Source organism: Schistocerca nitens, chromosome 2 (assembly GCF_023898315.1).
Source record: "Schistocerca nitens isolate TAMUIC-IGC-003100 chromosome 2, iqSchNite1.1, whole genome shotgun sequence".
Taxonomy (NCBI): Eukaryota; Metazoa; Arthropoda; class Insecta; order Orthoptera; family Acrididae; genus Schistocerca; species Schistocerca nitens.
In genome coordinates, this window is record NC_064615.1 from 591,228,880 (window position 1) to 591,256,084 (window position 27,205).

Sequence of the window (27,205 nt, forward strand, 5' to 3'; positions counted from 1 at the left end):
TGTCTGTTGAGGTACCAGTGATACAAGCGAGTTGACTACTGTATTTGATGCTTTTCAGGAGGTCAGAGAACCATTCACCTCTAAACTTACTTACATCTGCGTTAAAGGATAACAGAGAGAGGACGGGGTGATCGACTGAGATAGAGCTGTAACGAGGTACGATTTAATGGTTGACTGATTCATTCTAGAGGACGAGAAATTGCTGGAGGTCTATTTTTTTCGAGTGTTCTGTCCTGATGCATCAGTCACGTGACATAGCCTGTGCTCTATTCGTATACAGCCACGTGTTCTGTATGCGGTTTAAAGCACGGTCTACTTGTGATCGTTAACAGTAAACCTGTCGGTCATCAGAGGACTTCAGTCTCATGTGTGATGCAACTTGACGCATTCCTCTAAACGAACTCTGATTTATGTGATGTATTCCATCCGCCCTATCGCATCTTCGGTGTAAAATCGTGACTTCAGCGTCATAACTAAGTTAGCGATAGGAGCTTGAGAGGCGTTGCAATCCCCCTGTACACATTTGCCCAACAGATGTGCTGTTTATAGAGTTAGTGATGGAATCACTTGTAATTTTCACATGTCGGACGCTGCTGCTATGAGTTTATTTGTTTCCTTGTAGGATGTACCCCCCACTACTAACGATCATTTTATATATGTCTGATTCAGGCACTGTATAATTTCTGAACGGTGTTCGGATGTGAACAGTGGACACAATACGTCTCTGGAAAGCTATATTATGCTCGTATCATGCAGAGCAAGGGTTTTACGGTTCGATAACACAGTTTTTCGTAGAGAAACCGGGAAGGAGGATGTATGTCATGCGCTTGAAATATATTTCTCACAAAGGAATATTAACAACGCTACATTCGATACGTCTGATAAGTCGGAAACGCAGGTGATCTAACATTATAGGCCTGTTTTAAGCGCAGAACGTTGTAGCCTTAGGAATGCGTGTGTTTATAATACCTTCCAGGTACCGATCCTGGACTCTAAAACAGTACTTTAGAGTTGATAGCTTGGTTGATTTACGTAAAAATGCGTCGAACTCCATCCATCTGGAGCTCCATCGCCTATAAAAATCATTCCTTTCTTGTTCTTCTTAACTGTCTGCTATTACATCACGGCACTTTGAAGTCTGTTACTATACATCGATAAGGAGTGCTAAGCTCCTCGACATGGATGCATCTCGAGATTTGTGAGGACTCGGAAAGCTCCATTCATTCACGAGAGGTGGAGTGTAGCGGTCTTCTTCTGGTCGGTTGCAGATTAATTCGGTAACGGTGCTGCAGGGTGGGTTGGTCAATGACAGTGTGAGGAGGCGAGACAGCGAGAATGCTCTGTGACTCTCATACAAAGAGAGATAGATCGTAAATTAAAAACTATGCTCGAGGTGATAGAAATATGTGGATTGTTGTCTTTGCTGATTTATTTCGACAATTAACAAAAAAAGGCTCTGAGCACTATGGGACTCAACTGCTGTGGTCATAAGTCCCCTAGAACTTAGAACTACTTAAACCTAACTAACCTAAGGACATCACACACATCCATGCCCGAGGCAGGATTCGAACCTGCGACCGTAGCGGTCTTGTGGTTCCAGACTGCAGCGCCTTTAACCGCACGGCCACTTCGGCCGGCCGACAATTAACACTGAATAGCAGTACTGCACAGTCATCTATCCATGTTCACACTGATACTCGCAAAGTGGAGAAGAGGTGGTTTAGCTATGATACTGAAATTGGGGAAACATGCTGTCACATCACTCGCAGGTGTTGAAGTTACTGCAAAATAGTTCGCGCTATCAACTGTCATGCTTATTATTAGCGTACAGCGATGTTGTCTTTTCCATCCCATCCATGCACTGGCTACCACATAATGATTGACTGGTATTGCTTGTTTGAGTTGGGGAAAAAGTTTTGGTGGATGAACAGCAACTTCTGGGGTGGATAGCACCGAAATAGTGATCGCGTATTGAGTGCAATATGAGGAATCAGTCGGAAGTAACGCATAGTCATCAGCTATTCTGTCAGTGTGAGAGACGAGTCTAAATGTAGAGCTTGTGAATCATCTTTGGACTGTAGTTTGGAGACCTACGCCAACACGGCAAAATTCTTCCAGATTGCTTATGTTATAATAGTCTTTTATTAAAAATCAACCCATTTGTGGCGTGTTATGGTATCCGCAGTATGAATATGGTTTACTCCGTGCAACGTCTAGTTTCCTGCGTAAGGCCGTGGATCAGAACTTCTTAATGTCAGTTTAGAGCCTAACACAGGCCTCAAAGTCGTGGCAGAAAAACGAAATGTTTGGCATTGTACAAAAGCGTGTTAGTGTTTGAACCAGGATCATAAGGAGCGTCTCTTGCGACTTAGTATAGTCGGTGGGATACGATCATTCGCCTAGAGTATAGGTGATCAAACTTTAAAGTGGCCTCTGCGGTGTCTGTGTATTTAATAGGTGGCAGTAGCAGCAGCAGTCTGCGGTGTAAATTCGGTGAGAGACTTGGTATGCCGTTAGGAATGCTTGGATGGCTGCACACTGCGATATTCTGGGCTGAGCATTATGAAATCTCTTTCTCTGTACTGGACTCCACCGCAGCTTTGCGTCATTGCACCAGCATCGGTGCCTATGTGACTTCTAAACGGATGAGCTTTAATAGTTCGTAATTTTTCTATTTTGGCTGGCAGAGAATATCGATGATAGCATATTGGGCTGATTGATCTGAATGGACGTGGATCTGTAGTACTTGTATGTAGTTTGGGGACGTACCACATTGCGCGAATTTCCACCGAATGGTCAAAACACTGTCCTGTTGCACTAACTCAGATCGTTCTGTTTCTACACGGGTTGCAGAAGGTGGTGGGTATGGTTTTCTTCGAGTTCTGCTCAGTTCCGATTTAAATTGGAACGATCACATGTGGAAAGCTGCAGAAATGGGAGCAGTTGCAAGATGCGTAGGGGGTGACTAAAACCACATTGCAATTTTACTGTAGCAGACAGGTTCGAGGAAGCTGACTCGTTTCGAGATATGAGAGAGCTAGAAATATGATTCACTTGTGGATGTGATCCGATGCAGGCATGTGTTTGACTGGAAAGACCGGATTCCCAATGATGGACATCATTTCTAGCGGATAGCGTAACACTAGAGATCTGAAAAAGCTAGTGTACATTTCATACGACCTCAATCAGCACATCATCTTCTACTACTGTTTGTGTTCCTTCTCAATCAGTCATCGCTTATAACTCATTGGATATATAGCAGAACCTCTGACATGGTATTGAGACAGAATGTTCTAGAAGTAGTATAGAATTATCTAGTTGGGGTGGCATGAGGGAGTAGCAAATACCGCTTACATACTACGTTCCTTAGCCGAATCACTTTCAAAATGCTGTAATTTTATCCCAAGGGTGCATCGTGGGCTTACAAACTCCTACGATCGTCATCACGGTATTTGTCCAGAAAAAACCACATCATTCAGAGGTAATGTCGTATCTCGATTTGTAAAGCGGATATAGCTTTTAACCTGGATACTTGTGTGCACCTGTGACAGTAATATACGGTAGTTGCTGCGATTGGGTTTTTCTTTAACATCTGGTCGATTACGGCTCTCTTTCTAAGACACAGTGGTAGCACTTCCACGAAAAATATAAGAGACAGGCCCACCCGTGGTTGATTTTTCGGTCTGTATTATTTCGTATCGTAGGCAGTCAGTTATTTACGAAGTATTATACTTAGTAGTAGTGGTGGGTGCATGATATGTTGACATTTGAGCATCAGGCTTATAAAGTATGTGTTTGTGGAAAGGAAATATGTCCAGTCATAAGGAGGGTATGGATTTGACTTGGAGTACTGTGATAGCAAAGGGAAGAGTTTGTCAAGTCATAAGGAAGGTACAGATATTTCCATTTCCAGAACCACTGCCGACAGCGGGGTGTATTTCCGATACTTCGGTCATTGTCGAATGCCGTTCAGTTGAGCCCGTTATCATTTATTTGTGGCATGACTAGAGAGGATGACTGTGTGAGCTATCGTGAGGGATGTATAGATTCAGCACATCGATAACTGCGAGAGATTGTTTTATGTGGAAAATTACGTGCGCTATAGATAATGAAATTGGTTCCAGAAGCACCGCTGTCAGGAGGAGACATTAACTGTACAACGATCAGTGTCAGACTGCAGCAGTAATCGTAATATTTAATTGTAGTTACACTGGTAGATATGTTCCTGGCTTCCAATATCCTTGTGAGTCTAGTATGTATTTGATGATTTATAGACAAGTTTACTGGTTTAATTGTCAGTGCAAAATAATTTTACCGCTGAAAGTGTGAGAAAGAAGAGGCGGACAGTGCTTCGCTGCCGGTGGCATCAGTAATTCGATGGGGAAATTCGATAAGAGCCAATCATAATGTTCAATTCATTCACATGCGTTGTGCTGGGATATCGGAGCCTCTGCATAGTGGTGAGAACATTTGTGAATGGTGAGAGCAGGAAGGGTAGCACACTAGGTCCGCGAGGAAGACTGCATTCGGAGTTATTTTCGTAAACAGGTTCTGTTAGGGTAAGAATTTTCATGCGTACAAGCTGAGACATCAAGAAAGCCAGCGTTAACTATTTCTGGGACACTATATAATTCACGAGAGGTCGACTTGGCTTTTATTTTCTACAAAGACATGTGACGTAAGAATCAGATTGAGAACATTTTATATGGCAAGTTGCCACACGGACATTTTGCAGTGAGGCGAGGTGTGAGCCACGATGGGGCGGGTACGCACAACTGAACATGTCATGCATGGTCTGTTTCAAACGCTAAGGGGAAAGCTGGCTGTGCTATTCTGTCATCAGCGATAAAGACAAGTGATGCCTTGAGGTGTCTCGAGTATGAGACAGACGTGAATACGCCTTGGAGTTCTGTGACGTCGTTATAAGCATGACTGTATACTCGGAAACAGAGACAACTTTTCCCTGCGTCCGGCAGCGGGTCGCGGCTGTGATGGTGCGTGCGGTCTTGAATGGACATCTGTGTATGCTTTGACATGTGACAGCAGCGTCAATTCGAGGGGGCAGTGGCGTGTGTTGAATGCATGTCTGTTGCATTATTTTGCAAGCGGGCCTTTAGGCTGTGCTATGCGCTATTTGGACAGTTTACGAGTTTATTTTGTGTCTGCACATCTGTGTACTGCATTATTTAGGAACAGTTTACAGGTCTGTACTAAAATTATTTCGGAAAACTAGGAGTTGTTTGTGTGTCTGCAGACTGTGTATTGTGACCTCAAGCACATCAGTGTTAGTGGTTTGTGTTAGTGTGATAAATATACTCATTCCCTTAATAAATTGTTTCAAGATAAATAAAGTGCACTCCTTCCTTACTGTATACAGCAGCCCAGTGCAGGCTGAGTCATTTTCGCGCCATTTTCCCCCTACAGGCCACCATCTGGGATTTGGTCACTGGAGGGATGACAGTACCCTCTGGTGGCAGTAATGTGTACTAGGTCAGCTCGAGTCTAGATCTCTTGGTGGAGACATTGCTTGAAAAATAATAAAGACTTATGTCCATTAAAGGCAGTCATTTTCCCACCATTTAGCCCCACCATCTTGGATGACATCATGGGATGTGCATGTTAGTGCACTTTACTACACGTTAGTGTACGTTAGCCCGACAACATTGGTCAGTAAGGGGACGTGGGGGTCGGTTGAGGATCGTGGTGGAGACTTTAACTATTTCCTTCCAAGTCCACGTGGGTGTGGCATTCGCGAAAATTCATTCCAAGTCCACAGTAGTGCTCTCTGGTAGTATCAATATGTACTAGGCTCATGGTGAACACAATGTACGCCGCCATCTTGAATAACGGTAGTCGCATCATCAGATGACATTAAGGACGACAACGCCCGCTGGTGTCAGTACTGTGTACTAAGTCAGTTGGAGTCTGGAGCTCTTGGTGAACACAGTGTTTGCCGCCATCTTGGGTAATGGTACTTGTCATCACCTGACGTCACGGTAGTGCCCTGTGGCGGTGGCGATGTGTAATGAGTCAGATGGGCTCTGGACCTCATTGTGAACACACTGGGTGTCGCCATCTTGGATTACATCACAGATGAGAGTGCCCTCTGGTGGTGTAGATGTGTACTATGTCAGTTGGAGTGCGGGCCAAATGGTGAACACACTGGATGGCCATACTGCATGGAATTGTTTAAATAAAGACTTATGTCCAAGTTCTTTTCCCATGAATCCTTAGGAGGAGATGGCGGTCAGGTGACTGAGGTTAGTCCAAGTGTCTTTTCTTTCGTGGTCAGTTGACTTAGATTAGTGGGGGTAGGCCAAGTGATCTGTCTTCCCACCATTTTCTTTGCTTAGTAGAGATAACAGGGGTGTGATGCATTATCATGTTGGAATTCAAACTTGGCGCCAGTTGGTAGGTGAAGGTGGCGCTCGGGGGACTTTGGTTAGTGGAGGTAGGCCAAGTGAGCTATCTTCCCGCGATATTCTTTGCCTAGTAGAGATAACCGGGGTGTGGTGCATTATCCTTTTGGAATTTGAATTTGAACTTCCCGCCATTTTTTTCTGGGGGGGGGGGGCGGCGTTGCACTTTCCCGCCAAAAGTCAAACTTGCTCCTCTCTCCAACACCAGCATCTTGTCAGTTGAACATATTTCCCACCAGAAAGAATAAAGATAGTACCTTGCACCCCTGCCTTTTTACCACCAGCATGTAGGTGAGGAGTAGAGTTTGACTGTGTCTGTCACTAGTTTAGTGTGGTATTGCGAAATTTTTCACCAGCATGATAACACCAGTTGTATGGTGTCGCCAATTTATGAGTTGTATTGCTCTTTTATACCATCCTTGTGTAGCGCTATGTCTATAGTTGTGTAATTAGGCCTGAGCTTGTGATTAATTACGTAATTAGGATCGATCTTCGTGTCAGTTTCCCAACCAAAATAAAGTTCACTAAACTAACATTCCTCTCGTACATCTGGATAGTTTCTGTGTGTTGGGCTTTCCATCCAGTAGAGTCACGGTTTGAATCTCGGAAAGGGCACCACCATTTTTTAATTTCCCGTCAATTCCAAGTGCTTCTGGTGGTTTAGTTGTGTTAGGAGGGTGCACTTGGGCTTTCCACTTACGAGGACCAGGGTTTGAGTCCCAGAAAGGGCACCGCCAATTTTAATTTCCCGTCAGGTTCGGGTGGGGTGGGATGTCAGCAGAGTCCTGAGATGAAGAAGTTCCTGCCAAAATTCGAAATGCCCACGAATAGTGTCGGGGAGGGTGGAGAGGGGGAGGGGTCTGGGTCACACGTGCAGGCTGAGAAAAACATGTGACATAATCCGGTGGGGGGGGGGGAGGGGAGTGGGAGTGGCCAGTGGTGGGTGCGTAGGTGTGTGTGAGTGGTGGCAGGCGTGGTTAATTGATCAATTTAATTAATTTGCTTATCAATTTGATATTTAAAGGGTCCTTGTAACCCCAACTCCCACCTACATATAATTCAACTGCATTTTCTGATACATTTCAATCATGGTGGTAGAATATATGCTTCAAAGATTTTAAAGCCATTTTCACATGGGCAATTTCCACATGAGTAACTTTGCCATCACTTTGTTGAAATTTTATGATACTTGCGTTAGCAGCTATTAAATTCTCACACTCTGCCACATACGGGATCTGCAAAACAAGCAGATCTGATAAAACCTAGCAAAATACCTATTGTGTCACTTTCAATTAGATTATGTTCTTCTGCGCTGCTTTCACTCGGCATGTGTTTTCTTTTTCATGGAAAAGGTGTGACATCACAAACCAAATCATACAATTTCGGAAGTGCAGCATATGCGATTGGTAGAATGGCATAGTTGTTGAGGCGGTCAGTTTCTAATCTGCAGGTGGTGGGGTTGGAATCCTGTCACTTCAATAAATTTTAATTCATGGTGACAGCTATTAGTTTAGGATGACAATGAGAAACATCAAGTATTATTCATTTTAAAATATTCATAGGTATGTATCTGAGGATGTAATGTAATCAAACTCTCGACTCTACCGCTACACGGCCGATCTTGCATCACTTTTCGTCTTTGTGTTGTCATTTCTGCTTGGCATTAAAAGAAATTGTGCTGGCGTAATCTGTCGCCAGCACACCAGTCGGCAAAGATGAAGGGCGAAGATCTTTTAGTAGACACTGGATCAAGCGCGCCTATCACGAGAGAGGCCAGAGACACACCGGCAAGCAACACGCCGCCAACTCCCCCTCGACAGCACGTATTTAGGCCGCCGCCACTGACCAGAGGGCCTCACTCGCTCAGACGCTCTCTCACTCACTCACTCACTCACTCACTTACTCATCCAGTTTGGCGTCTGTCAGTTTACTTGCAGAGTGGGTTTAGTTCATCACAGGCGATGACAGTACATATCGACCGAATTAGTGACTACACTCCTGGAAATGGAAAAAAGAACACATTGACACCGGTGTGTCAGACCCACCATACTTGCTCCGGACACTGCGAGAGGGCTGTACAAGCAATGATCACACGCACGGCACAGCGGACACACCAGGAACCGCGGTGTTGGCCGTCGAATGGCGCTAGCTGCGCAGCATTTGTGCACCGCCGCCGTCAGTGTCAGCCAGTTTGCCGTGGCATACGGAGCTCCATCGCAGTCTTTAACACTGGTAGCATGCCGCGACAGCGTGGACGTGAACCGTATGTGCAGTTGATGGACTTTGAGCGAGGGCGTATAGTGGGCATGTGGGAGGCCGGGTGGACGTACCGCCGAATTGCTCAACACGTGGGGCGTGAGGTCTCCACAGTACATCGATGTTGTCGCCAGTGGTCGGCGGAAGGTGCACGTGCCCGTCGACCTGGGACCGGACCGCAGCGACGCACGGATGCACGCCAAGACCGTAGGATCCTACGCAGTGCCGTAGGGGACCGCACCGCCACTTCCCAGCAAATTAGGGACACTGTTGCTCCTGGGGTATCGGCGAGGACCATTCGCAACCGTCTCCATGAAGCTGGGCTACGGTCCCGCACACCGTTAGGCCGTCTTCCGCTCACGCCCCAACATCGTGCAGCCCGCCTCCACTGGTGTCGCGACAGGCGTGAATGGAGGGACGAATGGAGACGTGTCGTCTTCAGCGATGAGAGTCGCTTCTGCCTTGGTGCCAATGATGGTCGTATGCGTGTTTGGCGCCGTGCAGGTGAGCGCCACAATCAGGACTGCATACGACCGAGGCACACAGGGCCAACACCCGGCATCATGGTGTGGGGAGCGATCTCCTACACTGGCCGTACACCACTGGTGATCGTCGAGGGGACACTGAATAGTGCACGGTACATCCAAACCGTCATCGAACCCATCGTTCTACCATTCCTAGACCGGCAAGGGAACTTGCTGTTCCAACAGGACAATGCACGTCCGCATGTATCCCATGCCACCCAACGTCCTCTAGAAGGTGTAAGTCAACTACCCTGGCCAGCAAGATCTCCGGATCTGTCCCCCATCGAGCATGTTTGGGACTGGATGAAGCGTCGTCTCACGCGGTCTGCACGTCCAGCACGAACGCTGGTCCAACTGAGGCGCCAGGTGGAAATGGCATGGCAAGCCGTTCCACAGGACTACATCCAGCATCTCTACGATCGTCTCCATGTGAGAATAGCAGCCTGCATTGCTGCGAAAGGTGGATATACACTGTACTAGTGCCGACATTGTGCATGCTCTGTTGCCTGTGTCTATGTGCCTGTGGTTCTGTCAGTGTGATCATGTGATGTATCTGACCCCAGGAATGTGTCAATAAAGTTTCCCCTTCCTGGGACAATGAATTCACGGTGTTCTTATTTCAATTTCCAGGAGTGTATATCAGGAGTATTGCTGATGAGCCTGTATCACAAACATGGACTCTATGCAAATTAAATAAAGTATCCAGTTCTTTTAAATAAAGAAGAATATTAATCCACGTGTGCATTTGTGTTATAGAAAGAGTATAACGGCTACCCAAGACAACGTCCTCTCAAATGGTTCAAATGGCTCTGAGTGCTATGGGACTTAACATCTGTGGTCACCAGTCCCCTAGAACTTAGAACTACTTAAACCTAACTTACCTAAGGACATCACACACATCCATACCCGAGGCAGGATTCGAACCTGCGATCGTAGCGGTCACGCGGTTCCAGACTGAAGCGCCTAGAACCGCACGGCCACACCGGCCGGCTAACGTCCTCTCCCTTGATTCCTTGCGGTACAAGATCCTACAGAAATGATATCTCCTTTGTGCTTTCGTCGGTATTGGCGTCCTGCCAGCATTTAAATAAAGAGAACACAAATTCCTACGATGCTTTCTCCTGACATAAAAAAACGAAATACTATCTCTTTGATGCCTTCATCGGCACTGACGTCATGCCCCACATGATAAAAAAAATAGTATCATGTTTGTCTCAGTGTTTTTGATCAATGGTCGTAAAATAATTTAAAATCAAGAGTCTACTGAACGACTGAAAAGAGTGAAATGACAGCCTAGTTTTTATGTATAGTCTGAAACTCTATATTTTTTTAAAAAAAGAGAAAGAAATTTTCCTCTTTTTCGAGGGAAAACAAAACGTCATTTGTTATAAACACAAATTTTCCCTATCAGCACAATAATTTAGTACCGTGTCCAGTTCCTGTCCTCCCCTACAAGTGCATTTCGCCACTGGGGAATAGTGGCAGCAAGTTTCCGGATGAATTTATTATTCTGTGACAACTCTTTCCGTGGGTCATGAACTGCTTCAGACAGCACTGGCTTGAATGTCGATACTGGTCTTCAACACGTAATAATTTTCTGCATCTCTGCTCACACGTTCTCTGTGGGATTGACTTTTGGAGTCCAATACGTTCATTTGAAACCATTGTTTTACACAATTCGCGGTGAGGACAGGAGAACGGCCATGCTGGAAGATTATTCTGCTACCAGAAAATTTCTGACAAACAGAAGGAAGCATTATCCAGTATTTCGCAGCAGTAATGACTAGAAAATGGACGGTCCACTTGCCACAGAACGCCGCAACCCCTTGCTGATATCCGCTCACAAACTGTGACGGCCACATCTTTGTCTCTTATGGACACATTTGCTATCGAATTTTGCGTCACTTGGTAGATATACATGGGCTGAAGCATTTGGTGCAGTAGAAAACAATTCCTCCGTAAATATAGCTCGCTCCCAGCACGAAAGCGTACTGGGCCGTAATAAGGAGGTATTTAGTTCTTCCCATTTCTAGCGAATGTTTTCCACCTTAATATTGGACACCTCTAATTATACCTTCTTTACACCTGTGCCAAGTTTAACCCTACAGGCTTTTGTTGCTCCTTCAAGATCTCCTTAACCACCGACTTTCGTCCGTACCTTCCTTTCTCGTTGGAACGACGACAAATGGTCGCCCTACTCACGCTTAGCTGTAGGATGCTCCTAATTTCTATGCTAGTCGTGAAAGGGTCTTCTTCACGGTAATGGAGTATACTGTTGTCTTGGTTGTCCGTGATAGTCCGTGGAAGTCCAGGACGAAGATGACTGCTGACGTGGCCTTCCTCCGCCACCCTCTTCACCCAGAGATGTATCGTAGATTTGCTGTATCCTAGGATATGGGAATGGCGCTGATACAGTATCCATCTTCATAACCCGCAAGAATGCGACCTTGTGCTGTGACGTATCGCAAGTAAGAACCTACTAACAAGTCAGGGGGAAACGAAGTACAAGGTGGCGAGCACTTCATTCGCCTCAGAAGTCGAACTCATTCCCGATTACATGCTTTGAAAAAAGATTTAATAAATTAGTTCTTTTTGAGTATAGTTTAGAGCATCGCGTAAATTTTGTCTCTAAACATCATACGTAGTAATAATAATGACACCGTTTTCAGAGATTAAAGGTAAAATTTAGATTCACGTTATGGCGCAGGTTGTTCCAGCTAATCATATTTTAGTCAACTGTGCTACCTCGCATATTACATACAGCACAGGAGTCTGTGACAGCTCTTCATACAGCAGTTGAATTGTTGTTTGTGGACGAACTTGGCCTTCGTTTGTTAACTGTCATGTATTTTTAGCAATGTCATACCTCATATGTTAAACTGGGTTTCAACTAATGATTTCCACAGGCACAGGAACACAACGCCTGATACCTCTTAGGCAAACTACACTGAAGAGCCAAAGAAACTGGTACACCTGCCTAAGATCGAGTAGGGCCCCCGCGAGTACGCCGAATTGCCGCAACACGACGTGGCAGGGACTCTACTAATGTCAGAAGCAGTGATGGAGGGAACTGCCACCATGAATCCTGCAGGGCTGTCCATAAATCGTAAGAGTACGAGGAGGTGGAGTTCTCTTCTGAGCCGGCCGTAGTGGCCGAGCGGTTCTAGGCGCTACAGTTTGAAACCGCGCGACCGCTACGGTCGCAGGTTCGAATCCTGCCTCGGGCATGGATGTGTGTGATGTCCTTAGGTTAGGTTTAAGTAGTTGTAAGTTCTAGGGGACTGATGACCTGAGAAGTTAAGTCCCATAGTGCTCTGAGCCATTTGAACCATTTTTTTCTCTTCTGAACAGCACGTTGCAAGGCATCCCATATGTGCTCAATAATTTTCATGTCTGGGGAGTTTGGTGGTTAGCAGAAATGTTCAAACTCAGCAGAGTGCTCCTCGAGCCACTCTGTAGCAATTCTGGACATGTGGAGAGTCACATTGTCCTTCCGGAATTGCCCAAGTCCGTCAAAATGCACAATGGACATGAATGGATGCACGTGATCATACCTCTGAGCACTATAGGACTTAACTTCTGAGGTCATCAGTCCACTAGAACTACTTAAACCTAACTAACCTAAGGACATCACACACATCCATGGCAGAGGCAGGATTCGAACCTGTAACCGTATCGGTCGTGCAGTTCCAGACTGCAGCGCCTAGAACCGCTCGGCCACCCCGGCCGACTGCAGGTGATCAGACAGGATACTTACGTACGTGTCACCTGTCAGAGTCGTAGCTAAACGTATCAGGGGTCCCATATCTCTCCAACTGACACGCCTCAAACTATTACAGACCCTCCACCAGCTTGAACAGTCCCCTGCTGACATGCAGGGTCCATGGATTCATGAGGTTGTCTCTACACCCGTACACATCCATCCGCTAGATACAATCTGAAACGATACTCGTCCTACCAGGCAACATGTTTCCAGGCATCAACAGTCCAATGTCGGTGTTGACGGGCCCAGCCGAGGCGTAAAGCTCTGTTGTGCAGTCATCAAGAGTACATGAGTGGGCCTTCGACTCCGAAAGCCTATATCGATGATATTTCGCTGAATGGCTCGCACGCTGCCACTTGTTAATGACCCAGCATTGAAATCTGCAGCAGTTTTGCGGAAGGGTTGCACTTCTGTCACGTTAGCGGACTTCAGTCTTCGTTGGTCCCCTTCTTGCAGAATCTTTTTCCGGCCGCAGCGATGTCGGAGATTTGATGTTTTACCGGATTCCTTATATTCACGGTACACTCGTGAAATGGTCGCACGGGGAAATCTCCACTTTACCGCACCGCTACCTCGGAAATGCTGTGTCCCATCGCTCGTGTGCCGGCTATAACACCACGTTCAAACTCACTTAAATCCTGATAACCTGCCATTGTAACAGCAGTAAGAGATCCAACATGAGCGCCATACACTTGTTATCTTATATAGGCGTTATCGAGCGCAGTGCCGTATTAGTGATCTCTGTATTTGAATAAGCATGCCTTTACCAGTTTCCAATAAGCTTCTTTTTTTCGGTTAATTTTGTGAACATTGGCGCTTAAGTTGTTTTAAGAATAAACTAAATTCTTGCACCTACGACAACGTGAAGCGATTTTCTGAACAGCACTAAATAGCGGCTTGTGAAGCGATTACTGGCCGCTTTCTGCCGCATTTCGCTAGTTAAAAGGGAAGACGCTTACTGACCAGAAAACTAATCTCCCAGGAGGAAAGGAGGAACGGAACGAAACCTCTCATGTTGGGAGGTCGTGTGACAATTATTTCAGAGATTACAAAATCAAATTAAACGAACTTTAAGATGGTAGTACGAGCCAGTTTAGATCAGGAATATTCAGAACTGGAAGCCACGGCAATATTAAATACTGCAATTCTTAAGCATTGCTTGTTCTCGAAATTACCGTTGTAGTATAGTTATAGAGCCCAGCAAGTCAGCTGCGTATTTCCCGGTGAGAAAGAGCAGTGGTAAAAAGTCTTCACTACATCAATTTACTGAAACTGTTGTGCCATCGAATTTCTGACTGGCGACTAAGTGTGAAGCCTCTGAGTCGGATGTGAGTTTTGCAACGTCGAAATATTTTTCTACATTGTTGAAGTGGATACTACAATTAGAGTAAGTCCCCAAAAATGTAAGCTTGGGCTACTGACAATCAGTTTATTGCAACGGAAAACAATTTATCTTGTGCAATATTTTCTTCCTCGTACTACTTGAAATAGGTGACGTCAACCAAGTCATCTGGAGAGAATGATCATGACATTTAACAAAAGACATTAACATCCTCTGGCTTTGAAAGTGGCGTTTACCGCCACTTTTAGCATTTTACAAGTGTCGTTGCTAAGCGCAAGTAGATGAAGTAATGCAACGAAGGTTTTGTTATGAAGTAAAGTCTTCATCAGTTGCTGTAGTTTTAATGTAATGTACGAATAATTAGAGATGTCCGATATTAACTTGGAAAACATTCGCTAGACATGGAAAGAACTAAATAAGTACTTGTTACGGTCCAATTACCAAAGAATACAGCAATCATTTTCTGTGAACTAAGTATTTACCTGTTTTTTTTGACAACTGATTCGAAAAATAACCAGTAGTATTAAATGGTTCCTTCAAGCACGCGTGTAGCAGCAGCAGAATGAAGAAGTTAACAGCAGTAGCGTGTCTAATTGTAAGCTAAGCACATCCTACACTATGCCACAATCACGAAGGTAGCAAAGGAGAAGGTAACAGGGCTCTTAACTTATTTTAACTTCAGATTATGAAAAATTTGGTACAGGACTAAGACTCGAATTCGGCTCTCCTCTTTCACTGTATCTGACCCACACGGAACGATATAGTTCGAGCTTTTCGTTGTTTTCTCCAATACTGCAAATACCTCTAAGTCACCACGAAAGGCACATACGTGAGTTAGAAGCCTGGACCAGCACAAAAATATTCATGGTTTCGTTTCAAGCCCTAGAACACGCACATCGGACTATTAATGATAAATAATTTTCATTTTTAAAGTCTCTTCACGAGTTGTCAACAATAACGATAGGTGCCGTTATTTCTAGTCAAACATGCACGCATCTCACTACTGGTGAGCAAACAATTCGTGGATAAAATACAACGGCGGTGCCTGGTTCGATTCCCGACCAGGCAAAAAATAAATCCTCTACTCCAATTCAAACATTTCCTTGCTGGTGAAAAAATTCGATATGGGACATCTGTTTATACTTAGTTAACAATCTGGTTACGTGCTGGGTTCGTGACTCCGTGACAAAAATTTACATCGTGATACTTTGTTTTAAACGCGTGCGAACTTTGTTACTTGAAATTATGTTAAACGCTTTTCGTGGTTAGTTACTAGGGAGATAAGGGTCTTGATAGAATTTCGGGCAGAGCACAAAAATTTTCAAGTTCAGATTTGCTAACTGATACTCGTGAAAAGACTGATATTTCACCATTCTTTATGCCCAGTCACCAATGACGAACGTTGATGAGATCCGAGTCTCGCTTAGGCACAAAAGATTTGGTTCGCTAGAATGGCTAGAGGTTCTTGGTTTCAATACGCATCCAAAACAAAAAAAAGTGTGTCGTTTAAAGTTCTAAGATGTGCACAAATAATTGCTCAGTCATCGTTAGATCAAAATCCATTTTACGACAAACCACTCGTTTCAGGATCGACGTTTCACACGTGTGGGAAAATCTTCTAAATAGTAAAAATACTTCCAATTGTTATAAAACTTTATGAGTTCACATATTGTCTCCAAATCTCTTGTTCATAAACAAATTTAATTTTGCTCAAAGATTGTTGGAATGACTTTTGTTAAATCTAACGAGTGTGATAGTGATTTTGAAATGTCACTTACTGTAATAAAATTAAGTTTACAAGCGTTAAAAGACTGTCTCGTCTCTAATGGCGCGTTTTCTATTATTTGCAATATCGAGGTGTCGGATTACATCTGGACTGATTACCTAAAAGAACAGTGTTCTCCAGTGATCTCTTGTATCCATTGTGTATTGTCCAACGACTGCAAGCTGGTTGCTCACTGAGCTCGAAAGACTTGCATGGCATGTTCATCACATTTACAACACCAACATTCCAATGACCAACTTACGAGAGAATGATGTCTAATACGAGAAAGCTGTCAAAAGTCCTATTTTTGGCCTGCTCTTAGACAGAAAAGCAGAAACTACTGTCTTCTAATGGAGAATTTCGGCAGAGCAGCACACAATGCATGCAACTTAAACTACCAAGTGCCATGACACATAGCTGTCTTCTTCCACAATTTGAATGGGTATGATGCTTATTTCACCACTGAGCACTTAGGTGATTTCGGTTTGTGCAACGATCAGCTTAGCGTCCTGTCTGAGAGCGTCGAGAAATACATTTCGTTCTTCAATCAAACAATGCCAAACATTAACTTATGGTTCCTGGACACATCTCGATTTTTTTAAGCACCACTCCAGAAGCTTGCTGAGACAGTGCTTCAGGAGAACACATATCTTGCTAGAGTTGTATTTCCTGGTGATGAAAAGTTTCAGCTTATGATGAAGAAGGGGGTCTTTCCTTATCAGTACCTGGATTCAATGGAGAGACTCAACAAAACCACATTATCCAACATAACTTCACTCACTAATAACCTTACAGGCAATGCCATAACGGATGCAGAATATGAGCATGTGGTGAATGTTGGCCAGGAACGCAACATCTATGATTTAGGGGAGTATGCAAAGCTATATATGGACATCGATGTACGAATATATGCAGATATATTCGAGAAATTCCAAAATGTATGCATGGTGACGTAAACTCTGAATCCTGCATCCTATTACATTTTGTCAGGGCTTTGATGGAATGCTGTGTTGAAAAGGGTATGAGTCAACACTGGATTATTGACTGCTGTTGAGATGCTACTGTTTTCCGAACGTGAGGTTCACAGGGGACTTTGATAATGTGTCCATATGCTTAGCTACATGAGTAACCCATGAATGAATGGACAGTTCAATGAATCTGGGTACGAGACTTACATCATGTAGCTTCATCTTAACAGCTTATACAAGTACACCAAGCAAAAATATCTGCCAATTGGAGAGATTTGATAGCTATCCAGTGGAGCCATTCACAGATCTGATGATTTCATGAGTGTGACAGCCGATTCTCGAGAAGAAGTCTCATGGAGGTAGACTTGGCACAACCTGCTAGTCTTCGCGATGTGCACAGCGACTTGCCACTACGTCTGGAGCGCCTACTCCCATGCAGCGGTTCCATCTCCTACCTGATGATGATGATGCTGCAGGAAAACAGAAGTACAATATGAACTGTACAAACCTCCAGCAGTGTCTCAGCTTGGAAGTGCAACTAATTACATTCACCTGCAGCATCTACTTCAAGCAGTCACTCTGGTAGAAGGAGTATATTGATGGCTAAGGTTTCGATAAAATTCACGAAACCTGTTAGGTTGCTGTGTATGTACTGGATCTTCCCAAACTCCACATGCACTGATTTCTCTATGATTCTGGTTCATATTTACTTTTTATGGATACAGAGTGTTTCATATACTGGGTGAAAAACATTGATCCATATGAAGTAATTAGGTACAGTCCAGAAGAGTTCGACCTGTCTTGATATGTGACCAATAAGCCTTATAATATTACACCTCAAAGCCAGTAGGTTATTGGCCTGATAAAGAGAAGGTGAATGTTTGGGAGACAGTGGAGTTTGTGGATCTTACATCTAAAATGTATGTGTACCTTACAGGTGCCACCCAAAGGCAGACTACAGGTATGTGTCATGCAGCCTCACTGGCTCTCTTAATTAATGATTACTTGGAGTGACTGCTACCTGGTGATGATTCTTCTTCTTCTCTACATATGATGCACCAAGTGAGCATTCGATTGTGAGGCCAAAAGGTGTATATGATGTAAACTCTTTTGCAACTTAAAATCAGTTTGACCCATCATGATGATAAAAATTCATGTGTGTAGTAGGGATTGAGACTCTCCCATACTCATACTATTCGCCTGAGTGTGTGAATGGGTATTTATTTGTAATAATGGATGTTGGATGAGTATATAGATGTTTATATTATATGCCTGCATGCATGGGGTTGGCTGCACACCATGTGTGCATGTAAATTGTATGTAATAGAGGTATACTATGCACATGTTTGAGTATGTATGTCTATGTATGTGTTGTATATACACTGTTGAGTCACATTTATGTGGCTACCAGTCTAAAGGCTGAATAAGCAATTTCTGCAGCACAAACTGCTGTGAGATTGGCAGGAAGAGAGTTAGTGAAGTTCTGGAAGGCACCAACAGGGTTGTGGAGCCATGCTGTCTCCAGTGCTATGGACAGTTACACTATGTTTCTCAGTTGAGAATACATGGCATGAACAGCCCAACTCAAGTTGTCCCTTAGTTCTTGATTGGATTTAAATCTGGGGAGTCTGGTGGCCAGGGGAGTAAGGTAAACTCATCCTGGTGCTTTCCAAACCATGCACGTACACTCTGAATTGTGTGACACACTGTGTTGTCCTGCTGACAGATGACAACATGCCAAGGAAGAACAGACTGCTTGTATGGGTGTACATGGTCCAGAAGGATAGATGCATAATTGTGTTGATCCATTGTGCCTTCAAGAATGACAACCCAGGGAATGCCATCGAGTGTGGATCCTTCCAACGATTGTTGCATGATGTCTACTTTCAGAAGTTTCATGCTGTGCACACCAATGGCTATCTATCTGACAGAACATAAAATGTGATTCACCTGGAAAGGCTACCTGCCACTATTTAGTGGACGTCCAGTTGCGGTACCGGCGTGCAAATTCCAACCCTCATTGGTGATGAACAGCAGTCAGCATGGTTTCATGAACCAGACACAGGCTGTGTAGCCTTTACAAGGCAACATTCGCTCTACTGTCATTGAGGAGACACTGTTGGTAGTCCCTTGGTTCAGGTGGGTGGTCAGTTGCATGTCGTTCACCCTTGTCATCTATGGCCTTTGGTGCACCACAGCTGCATCAGCGCTGGCTTTGGATAACACCATTTTGCCATGCATGGTATATTTTAATCATGGTAGCAAACCTAACGATTTCAGAAATACTTCCAGCTTTGGCCTCCAAGTCAATGATCATGCCCTTTTGGACGTCAGATAAATCACTTTGTTTCCACATAATGACAGCGACTGCACTGTTTTCTGCATCTTCTCAACACGCCTTATACACCCTTCACTGCTAGTGCTGCCACCTGCCGTCTTTGATTACTTATTGCTCATTGACGTCGAACATAGGCGGTGGTCACGTTAATGTGACTGGTCTGTATAGTTTATTTTATTCCCTGTCCCAGTATTATTAATGTAGATATGTATATATCTTTCTATTCATCTCGCATTTGAAAATACCAAGTCTGTTGTCAAAGATGAAGAAAATGATAACTTCATCAAAACATACAGATTGAGGTGAGGAGAGTCGTGGGATACTGACATACACTTATATAGACAACGTTAGTATTGCGAACACAAGGTAAAAAATAGTAGTGCTTTGACAGAGCTGTCATTTTTACTCAGGTGATTTATGTGAAAAGGTTTCCAACGTGATTATGGCTGCACAACAGGAATTAACAGATTGTGAATGCGGAATGACAGTTAGAGCTAGACATGTGGGACATTCCATTTCAGAAACCTTAAGGGAGTTCAATATTCTGAAATTCACAGTGTCAAGAGTGTGTCGAGAAAACCACATTCCAGGCATTACCTCCCACCACAGACAATGCAATGTCTGACAGACTTCACTTAATGACCTAGAACAGTGACGTTTGCATCAGTGCTAACAGACAAGCAACACTGCATGCAGTGGTATGGCACCAGACAATCGATGCGAACGCCTGTGCTAACAGTACAACATCGCCTGCAGCGCCTCTCCTGGGCTCGGGACCATACCAGTTGGACCCTAGACGACTGTAAAAACGTGGCCTGCTCAGATGAGTCCCAATTTTAGTTGGTGAGAGCTGATGTTAGGGTTTGAGTGTGGCGTAGACCGCATAAAGCCATGGACCCAAGTTGTCAACAAGGCGCTGTTCAAGCTGGTGCTGGCTACCTAATTGTGTGGGCTGTGTTTACATGAAATGGACTGGGTCCTCTGGTCCCACTGAACCTATCATTGACTGGAAATGGTTATGTTCAGCTCCTTGGAGACCATTTGCAGCCATTAATCGACTTGTTGTTCCCAAACAACGATGGAATTGTTATGGATGACAATGTGCCATGTCACCAGTCCACAACTGTTCACAACTGGTTTGAAGAACATTCTCGTCATTTCAAGTGAATGATTTGGCCACCCAGATCACCTGACATGAATTCCATCAAACATTTATGAGACATAATCAAGAGGTCAGTTCATGCGCAAAATCCTGCTCCAGCAACACTTACGCAGACAATCGATGCAAACGCCTGTGCTAAACCAGTTGGACCCTAGACGACTGGAAAAACGTGGCAGCATGGTTCAATATTTCTGGAACAGAGTGCCAACGACTTGTTGAGTCCTTATCATGTCGATATGCTGCATTACACTGGGCAAAATAAGATTCAACACGATATTAGGAGATAGCCCACAACTTCTTTCACCTCAGTGTACACCAAAAACAACATCTTATGCTGTGTCACCTATATCAAAAAAGATTTCCTCTAATATTACATCAGAAAAAATGACATTTATTTTAGACCAGCGTGGGAAATGTAGCAGTAGTGAGAAGAAAGTTTCTAGTCACAAAAGTCTGTGAAACGAACTGTGTAATGTTTTTTTCTAATCATTAGTACCTAGTCATGAAAACATATAATAAGGAAAAATATATCTTTGTAATTTATAGTTAATGCTATGTACCTCTCTACAAAAGAATTATTGTATATCTATTGAATAAACTAGAAATTGTCAAATGTATATATAATTTTCTCTTGATCTTCTTATCTACAAAAATGTATCACATGTACTGGCTAGTCAAAATGCACATAAAAGTGCATAGCTGTTACATAGCTTAGTCAGTTGGTAATGGAGGCACCCATTTATTTGTCTTAGTGCAAACATGCTATTGACTGAGATACAAAGGCACTGTATATTTACTTGAAAAAAGTACATGTCAAATATTTTCTCCTTTAATTTCAGATAATTTTGTGGGGAAAGTGAAGAAAGTATAGACACATTTCTTTGCCCACATCAGGTAGCAGTGATGCACCATATATACTGCATACAGCATCACAACATATATCAAAGTTTTTTGTGAACAAAAATGGCTTGGCTCTGAGCACCATGGGACTCAACATCTGAGGTCATCAGTCCCCCAGAGCTTAGAACTATTTAAACCTAACTAACCTAAGGACATCACACACATCCACGCCCAAGGCAGGATTCGAACCTGCGACCGTACCAGTCACGCGGTTCCGGACTGAAGTGCCTAGAACCGCACGGCCGCTGCGGCCGGCTTTTTGTGAACATATCCTAGAAGTATTCTCATTAGTCTGCTTTAAAAGTGCATATAAAACATTGCTAAAAGAAATCTGTACACACAATCTCACTACCATACACGATTATTCATTGAACACTGGGCAGCAGAACCAGCACACACCAAGTTTCTGAATGTTACCTGCTGTAAATGGGTGTACTCTAACCTATCCTCATCATCATACATTTTAATTGCTTTTGGGTAGTCACTGACAAACACTGTATAACAACTCAATAAGACAGGGAATGCAATTTGATTGTTGAACAGAAGCGGCCTTTGAGAAATTCTCACAAACTATCACCACTCATTTGATGAAGGCATAACATTCTTACCGCTAAATTGAGTATTTTGGATCACTATTAGAGTACTGAACCCATGACCAGAGACTACATGTTTACTACCACTCACATTTAGACTATACATAACTGTGAGTAGAAATACTTTAATATCTGAAGTGTGCCATGGTAACTGCACAGGTGGTGTTGCCTATATCGGTGATGGTATTAATTAACACATGATCAGAGAAGATGTTCTCCTATATCACCCTGAAACGTGTCGCTTGCAGACCACTGTTGCTGTTACAGCTGCTGTCGTTGCTGCTGCGCTGGAGCCTCAAAGTTGAACGAAACAGGCGGTGGAACCCTGAAGCTCAACAAATCTGGTGAGTGCTGTGGAAAATCGAATGACTGCCATAAGCCAGGCTTGTTGAATGTGTTATCATTGGGAGTCTACTCCAAGATAGGAAAAATAATAATTACTATAATGTTACCAAATGACAAATAATAATAACAATAATAATAATGTAATAATGAGAGAGAGAGAGAGAAGGAAGAATTAATAATTACATTTGAATGAAACATTTTTCTTCCATTTATTCTCCTTGGAGATGGAGGATGATCTCTGAAGCTTCATAGTGGTGCTGTTGCTTGAGCAATGTACAGACCAAGAATGGCAAGCCCCCCTCTCTGGATTCTAGGGACACTAAGGGTGGCAGCGATGGTTGCTGGACCAATGGGAGCACACTGCATAAGTAGAGGAAGGGAGATGCCATTTTTTAAATCATGCATTACCATCTTTATGATGAGAGTTATAACTTTTGGCTAGAAGCATACAGACACCTGGGTAAGCATGAGCACAAGTGCACTACTCAACTGCCATCTTGGCTACAAATTATGACAATTGTAATGATAGTTATGACAGTAATTATAATGACAGTTATTGTCCATTAAGTAAGACCGAAAGAAACAAAACTAGGGCTCAAGTGTCTACACAAGAAAGCTAGGGCAACTGACCAGTTTGTTTACTTAACGAGAACGATGGGTGTCTTCATCCCCATACTCTAATAGCTCCACTACTGTTGAACTCTAATTGGCCACCATTTCTCCTGTTCATAATATCTTTGCAATAAATGTTGAATTATTTGTATAGTATACATGTGTACTGCATTCTGACGATTACGATCTTCCCCACAGAAAAGGCATCAGAAGTAAAAGGGGAAGGAGCAGCCTATTCAGTCACCATCAGATACACAAATTTTCACTGTCATCCTCCATTTCCCACCCCCATCAATGAATCACACTCATATAACGCTAAATGCAAGTGGCCTGGAATATTCCTTCCACAAAGTTATGCAAGCACTGTATTTTCACACATTACTTTGTCAAGAATGTATCTTGTGATGCTTGAATGAAGGAAAACTGCGGCCACTGGAGTCAACTACCGAGACGTCAATTTCTTGATAACAGAGGTCAGCTAATTTATGGGCCACATCCTATGTTTGCCAACCTCTCTTCAGCGTACCATACTGTCAGGTTACATGCATCTTTTTCTTTATATTCTTAATCTGGCTTGAGATATTATCTTCAGCAAAATAACGGATCTTCTCTTCATTCCTAAACTGTATCAGAAGGGTTTCAGAAACACTCCACAGCCATGAGGGTGTTTGTGCGGTCCCCCTCGGATCATCTAGGCTGAATCTTGTTGAGCACAATATAGGCTCCATCAAGCGATATGTGAGCCTGATGGACTCAGCTCTGACCAGTCCTCATGAGTTGTGGGCAGTTGTTGGCAGTTGCAGATGAAGTTGAATCTCCAGTATAATTAGTGCCTTGAGGAGTATGATGCAATGTGTCAACACTACCATTGAGACTTCATGTTACAAGTTGTCATAACGAATTTTCCACTCTGAAGTGAAGTATTTGCTGGAATGAAATTTTACTGTGGAATAAAACCGAGTTACAGTTGGAGATTCGACCTTGTACCTTGGTCTTTTGGGGGACATATGAACAATCCAAATATGCTAAGTCCATCTCGAGGCTCTGATCTGCAAGTATCTCTGTACTGCTCTTTCAGTTACCTCTTAAAATTCTCCTACATGAGGCTTATCTGAAAATAATGGCTTTGCCACTCTCTGAGAGCTTTGTACAAAGTAACAGCTCCACTTTTCAGCAGAGTGTGCATTTTAATGAAACTTCCTGACAGTTACAACTTTATCATGATCTTTGTAATGAAAGACTAACATAGAGAACTGAGCCATCCCCTCTGGTACACTCTTATAATTTGGCAAGAATCTGCAAGTTTGCTAGTGGAGCTGGCATTCACCTAATTTAAGCAACAAAGTCTCCCCGCAAAAACTTATCAATATGGAGGCAGTACGCAGCCAGATGCTGCCCACTGAGCGGCAGCTACTTGTGGCGGCGCCTGTCCTTGCGCTGAGGGTGTTTCGGCTGCGGCTGCGCCTCCCTCCTCAGGTCGTGGATCTCTTCGCGCAAGTCGCGCAGCTCCAGCATGGCGGCGCGCGCCAGCCGGCCCTCTGGGGAGAGCGCGGGCTCAAACAGCAGCGCCGCCAGCGCGTCCTTGAGGGCGCCCTCCGCCTCCTCCAGCCGCTCCACCAGCTGCTGCAGGGTCAACTCCCCGGCTGCGTGCTCGCGCCGAGCCAGCTCCGCCAGAGGTCCTTGCAGCTCGTACAGTGCGATTCCTGCAATATTGAGCACGCCACTCAGCACAGCTGTTTCCCGTGCTCTGAAACCAAAATCCAGGTACCACTGGAAGAGAAATTACTCTACAACTAATTTCTATCCAATTTCCCCAGAGAAACTCCAGGTGATGTTGGAAGGAGAGTGAAATGACCTTCTCACCAAATTCTCTATCTGATCAAAAATATCCCAGGACACCCCCATATATTGCGAAACTGACTACTAGACGTCACGAGAGAGTATTGAGTTGGCGGTAGAGAAGCAGTAAGAGCTCAATGGGCCGGCCAGAAGAGCTCAGTAACTTCAAATGTTGGATATCACGTGGCTACTAAGTCCATTAGGTACATTTTAATCCTTCTAAAACTGCCCAAGTCTACTGTTGGTGTTGTTACTGTGAAGTGGAAATGTGAGGTAACAACCACAACTAAAGCTAAACTAGACAGATCACAAGTACTGACGGACAGGGTCTGTCAGGTATTGTGGAGGGTGGTTGTGAAGAATTGCATGAAATCAGCAGAAGGACTCACTCATGAGTTCCAAAGTGCTATTAGCATTCCAGTTAGCACAACGACTGTACATAGGGCGTTAAAAGGAATGGGTACAATGGTCGATCAGCTCCTTATATTTCTGTAGCCAATGGTAAGTGACGTTTCAAGTGGTGTAATGGGTGACTCCACTGGACAGTGGATGACTGGAAACTGGTGGTTTGGAGTCATGAATCACGGTATAACGTGTGGCAATCCATTAAAGGGGTCTGGGTTTGGCGAATGCCTGGAGAATGTTACCTGGCATCATCTGGAGTGTCTACAGTGAAATAAAGAGGAGGTGGTGTTATGTATGTGGATGTTTTTCGTGGGTAAGGTGTGGTCCCATGACTGTGCTTAAGAAACTGATAAATGCGAAGGGATGTGAGCACATTGTATACGGTAGAGGAACAGTCCAGAGATGATGACTGATCGTATGAGCATGAGAATGCTCTCTGTCATAAAGTAGAATCTGTCAGGCAATTGTTTGAAGACAATGACATTCCTGAAACGGACTTGCCGGCCCAGAGTCAAGACCTCAACCAAATGGCACATTTACTGGATGAGACAATCGATTTCCCTCCACACACCAGAGTCCTGCATCATCACCTACTTTGATTTACACTCTTGACGGAGAAAGGGGTTGCCATTTTTCCACAAACATTCAGTAACAACACTGAAGCTGTCCACAGCACAGTGTAAGCCGTCACAAAGACGAAGGGTTAAAACACCCCTAATTAGTGTCCACTAATAGACAGGATATTTAGTAGCTGACAAGACTTTTGTGGCTTAATGCTCAGTGTGCTAGCTAGGAAAGGAGGATAGTGAGACAGATTGGCATCGAATCTGCTTGATGCATCAGTAAGTGGTGCTGCAGCACTTAGAGAAGTCTGAGAACAGTTTGTAGGAGGTTATCGCACACTTGTGCTAGTGCCCCATTCCCATCTCAGAAACACTCCACACATGGTTAAAATGATATAATATACTCGTATATAATGAAGTTTTCGTTATTCACAGACAGATAGTGCATATTTCATTCCTCTCTTAGTGCAGGGGCGATAGGAAAGGTCGTTGTGCGCTGAGTAACAATGAAAATAATTGCTAAATCTTGAATGAAGACTGATCATTGTTGTGGGATCCTACCATGACGGAACAAAAGGTAAAAAATACCAATAACCTACTTGAGGCGTTGCTCACTAACACACAATAAAGTAAGACACAGTCAACATATGTGCCAAGTTAATACTGTATGAGAAATCTATACTGCAACCTGGATCCCATCTTTCTGCAGCCGATCCACTACCACTTACACTATCCGAGCCTGCCTCACGAAACGATTCTAACTTTCCACTAGTTACTCTTCATACACTCCACACGGGCTCAGACAGCAGATTATTTGTCAAAAGCAGTGCATCACATTTATCACTTGCTAAACTTATTCATCGGAGTCTTACTGCTCAAAACAGCTGCAGACACTTGGGTTTACAGAAACGCAATGGGACAATGCATACATGAAGACAGAGTTTTTACTTTTCTTAAAGCGTGGAAACATTCAGCATATCTCTATAGGCTGTGTGGCCTATAAATGGGGGTTCAACAAATCAAAGGGATATTCTTGTGACTCGTTACTTTAGAGGCGGCTGTTTTCTGAATAATCGGTAAAACTTTAATGTTGTCTTTTGTTTTTCCTTGTACTGCGGAATCTCTGGATGTGTCCTTAGGCACCAGTACCTACTTGATCAAATGGTTGAAATGGCTCTTAGCACTATGGAGCTTAACATCTGAGGTCATCGGTCCCCTAGACTTAGAACTACTTAAACCTAACTAACCTAAGGACATCACACACATCCATGCCCAAGGCAGGATTTGAACCTGCGACCGTAACAGCAGCACAGTTCCGGACTGCAGCGCCTACAACCACTCGGTCACAGCGGCCGTCTCCTCCTTGATCGTTATAGCGTTGTGTTTATCTAGTAGCATATCAGACCTTGGA

At 43.9% G+C, this 27,205-nt stretch overlaps 1 protein-coding gene across 1 annotated transcript in view; it reads right to left on the reverse strand.

The window, feature by feature from the left end:
• Nucleotides 1–21,140: 21,140 nt before the first annotated feature.
• Nucleotides 21,141–27,205, reverse strand: part of LOC126235183 (SET domain-containing protein SmydA-8-like) — a 130,737-nt gene continuing 124,672 nt past the window's right edge. The window contains exon 9 of the mRNA XM_049943914.1: nt 21,141–24,690. Coding sequence (XP_049799871.1) covers nt 24,398–24,690 — 293 coding nt within the window. The 3' untranslated portion in view covers nt 21,141–24,397. The remainder of the gene's footprint in view (nt 24,691–27,205) is intronic.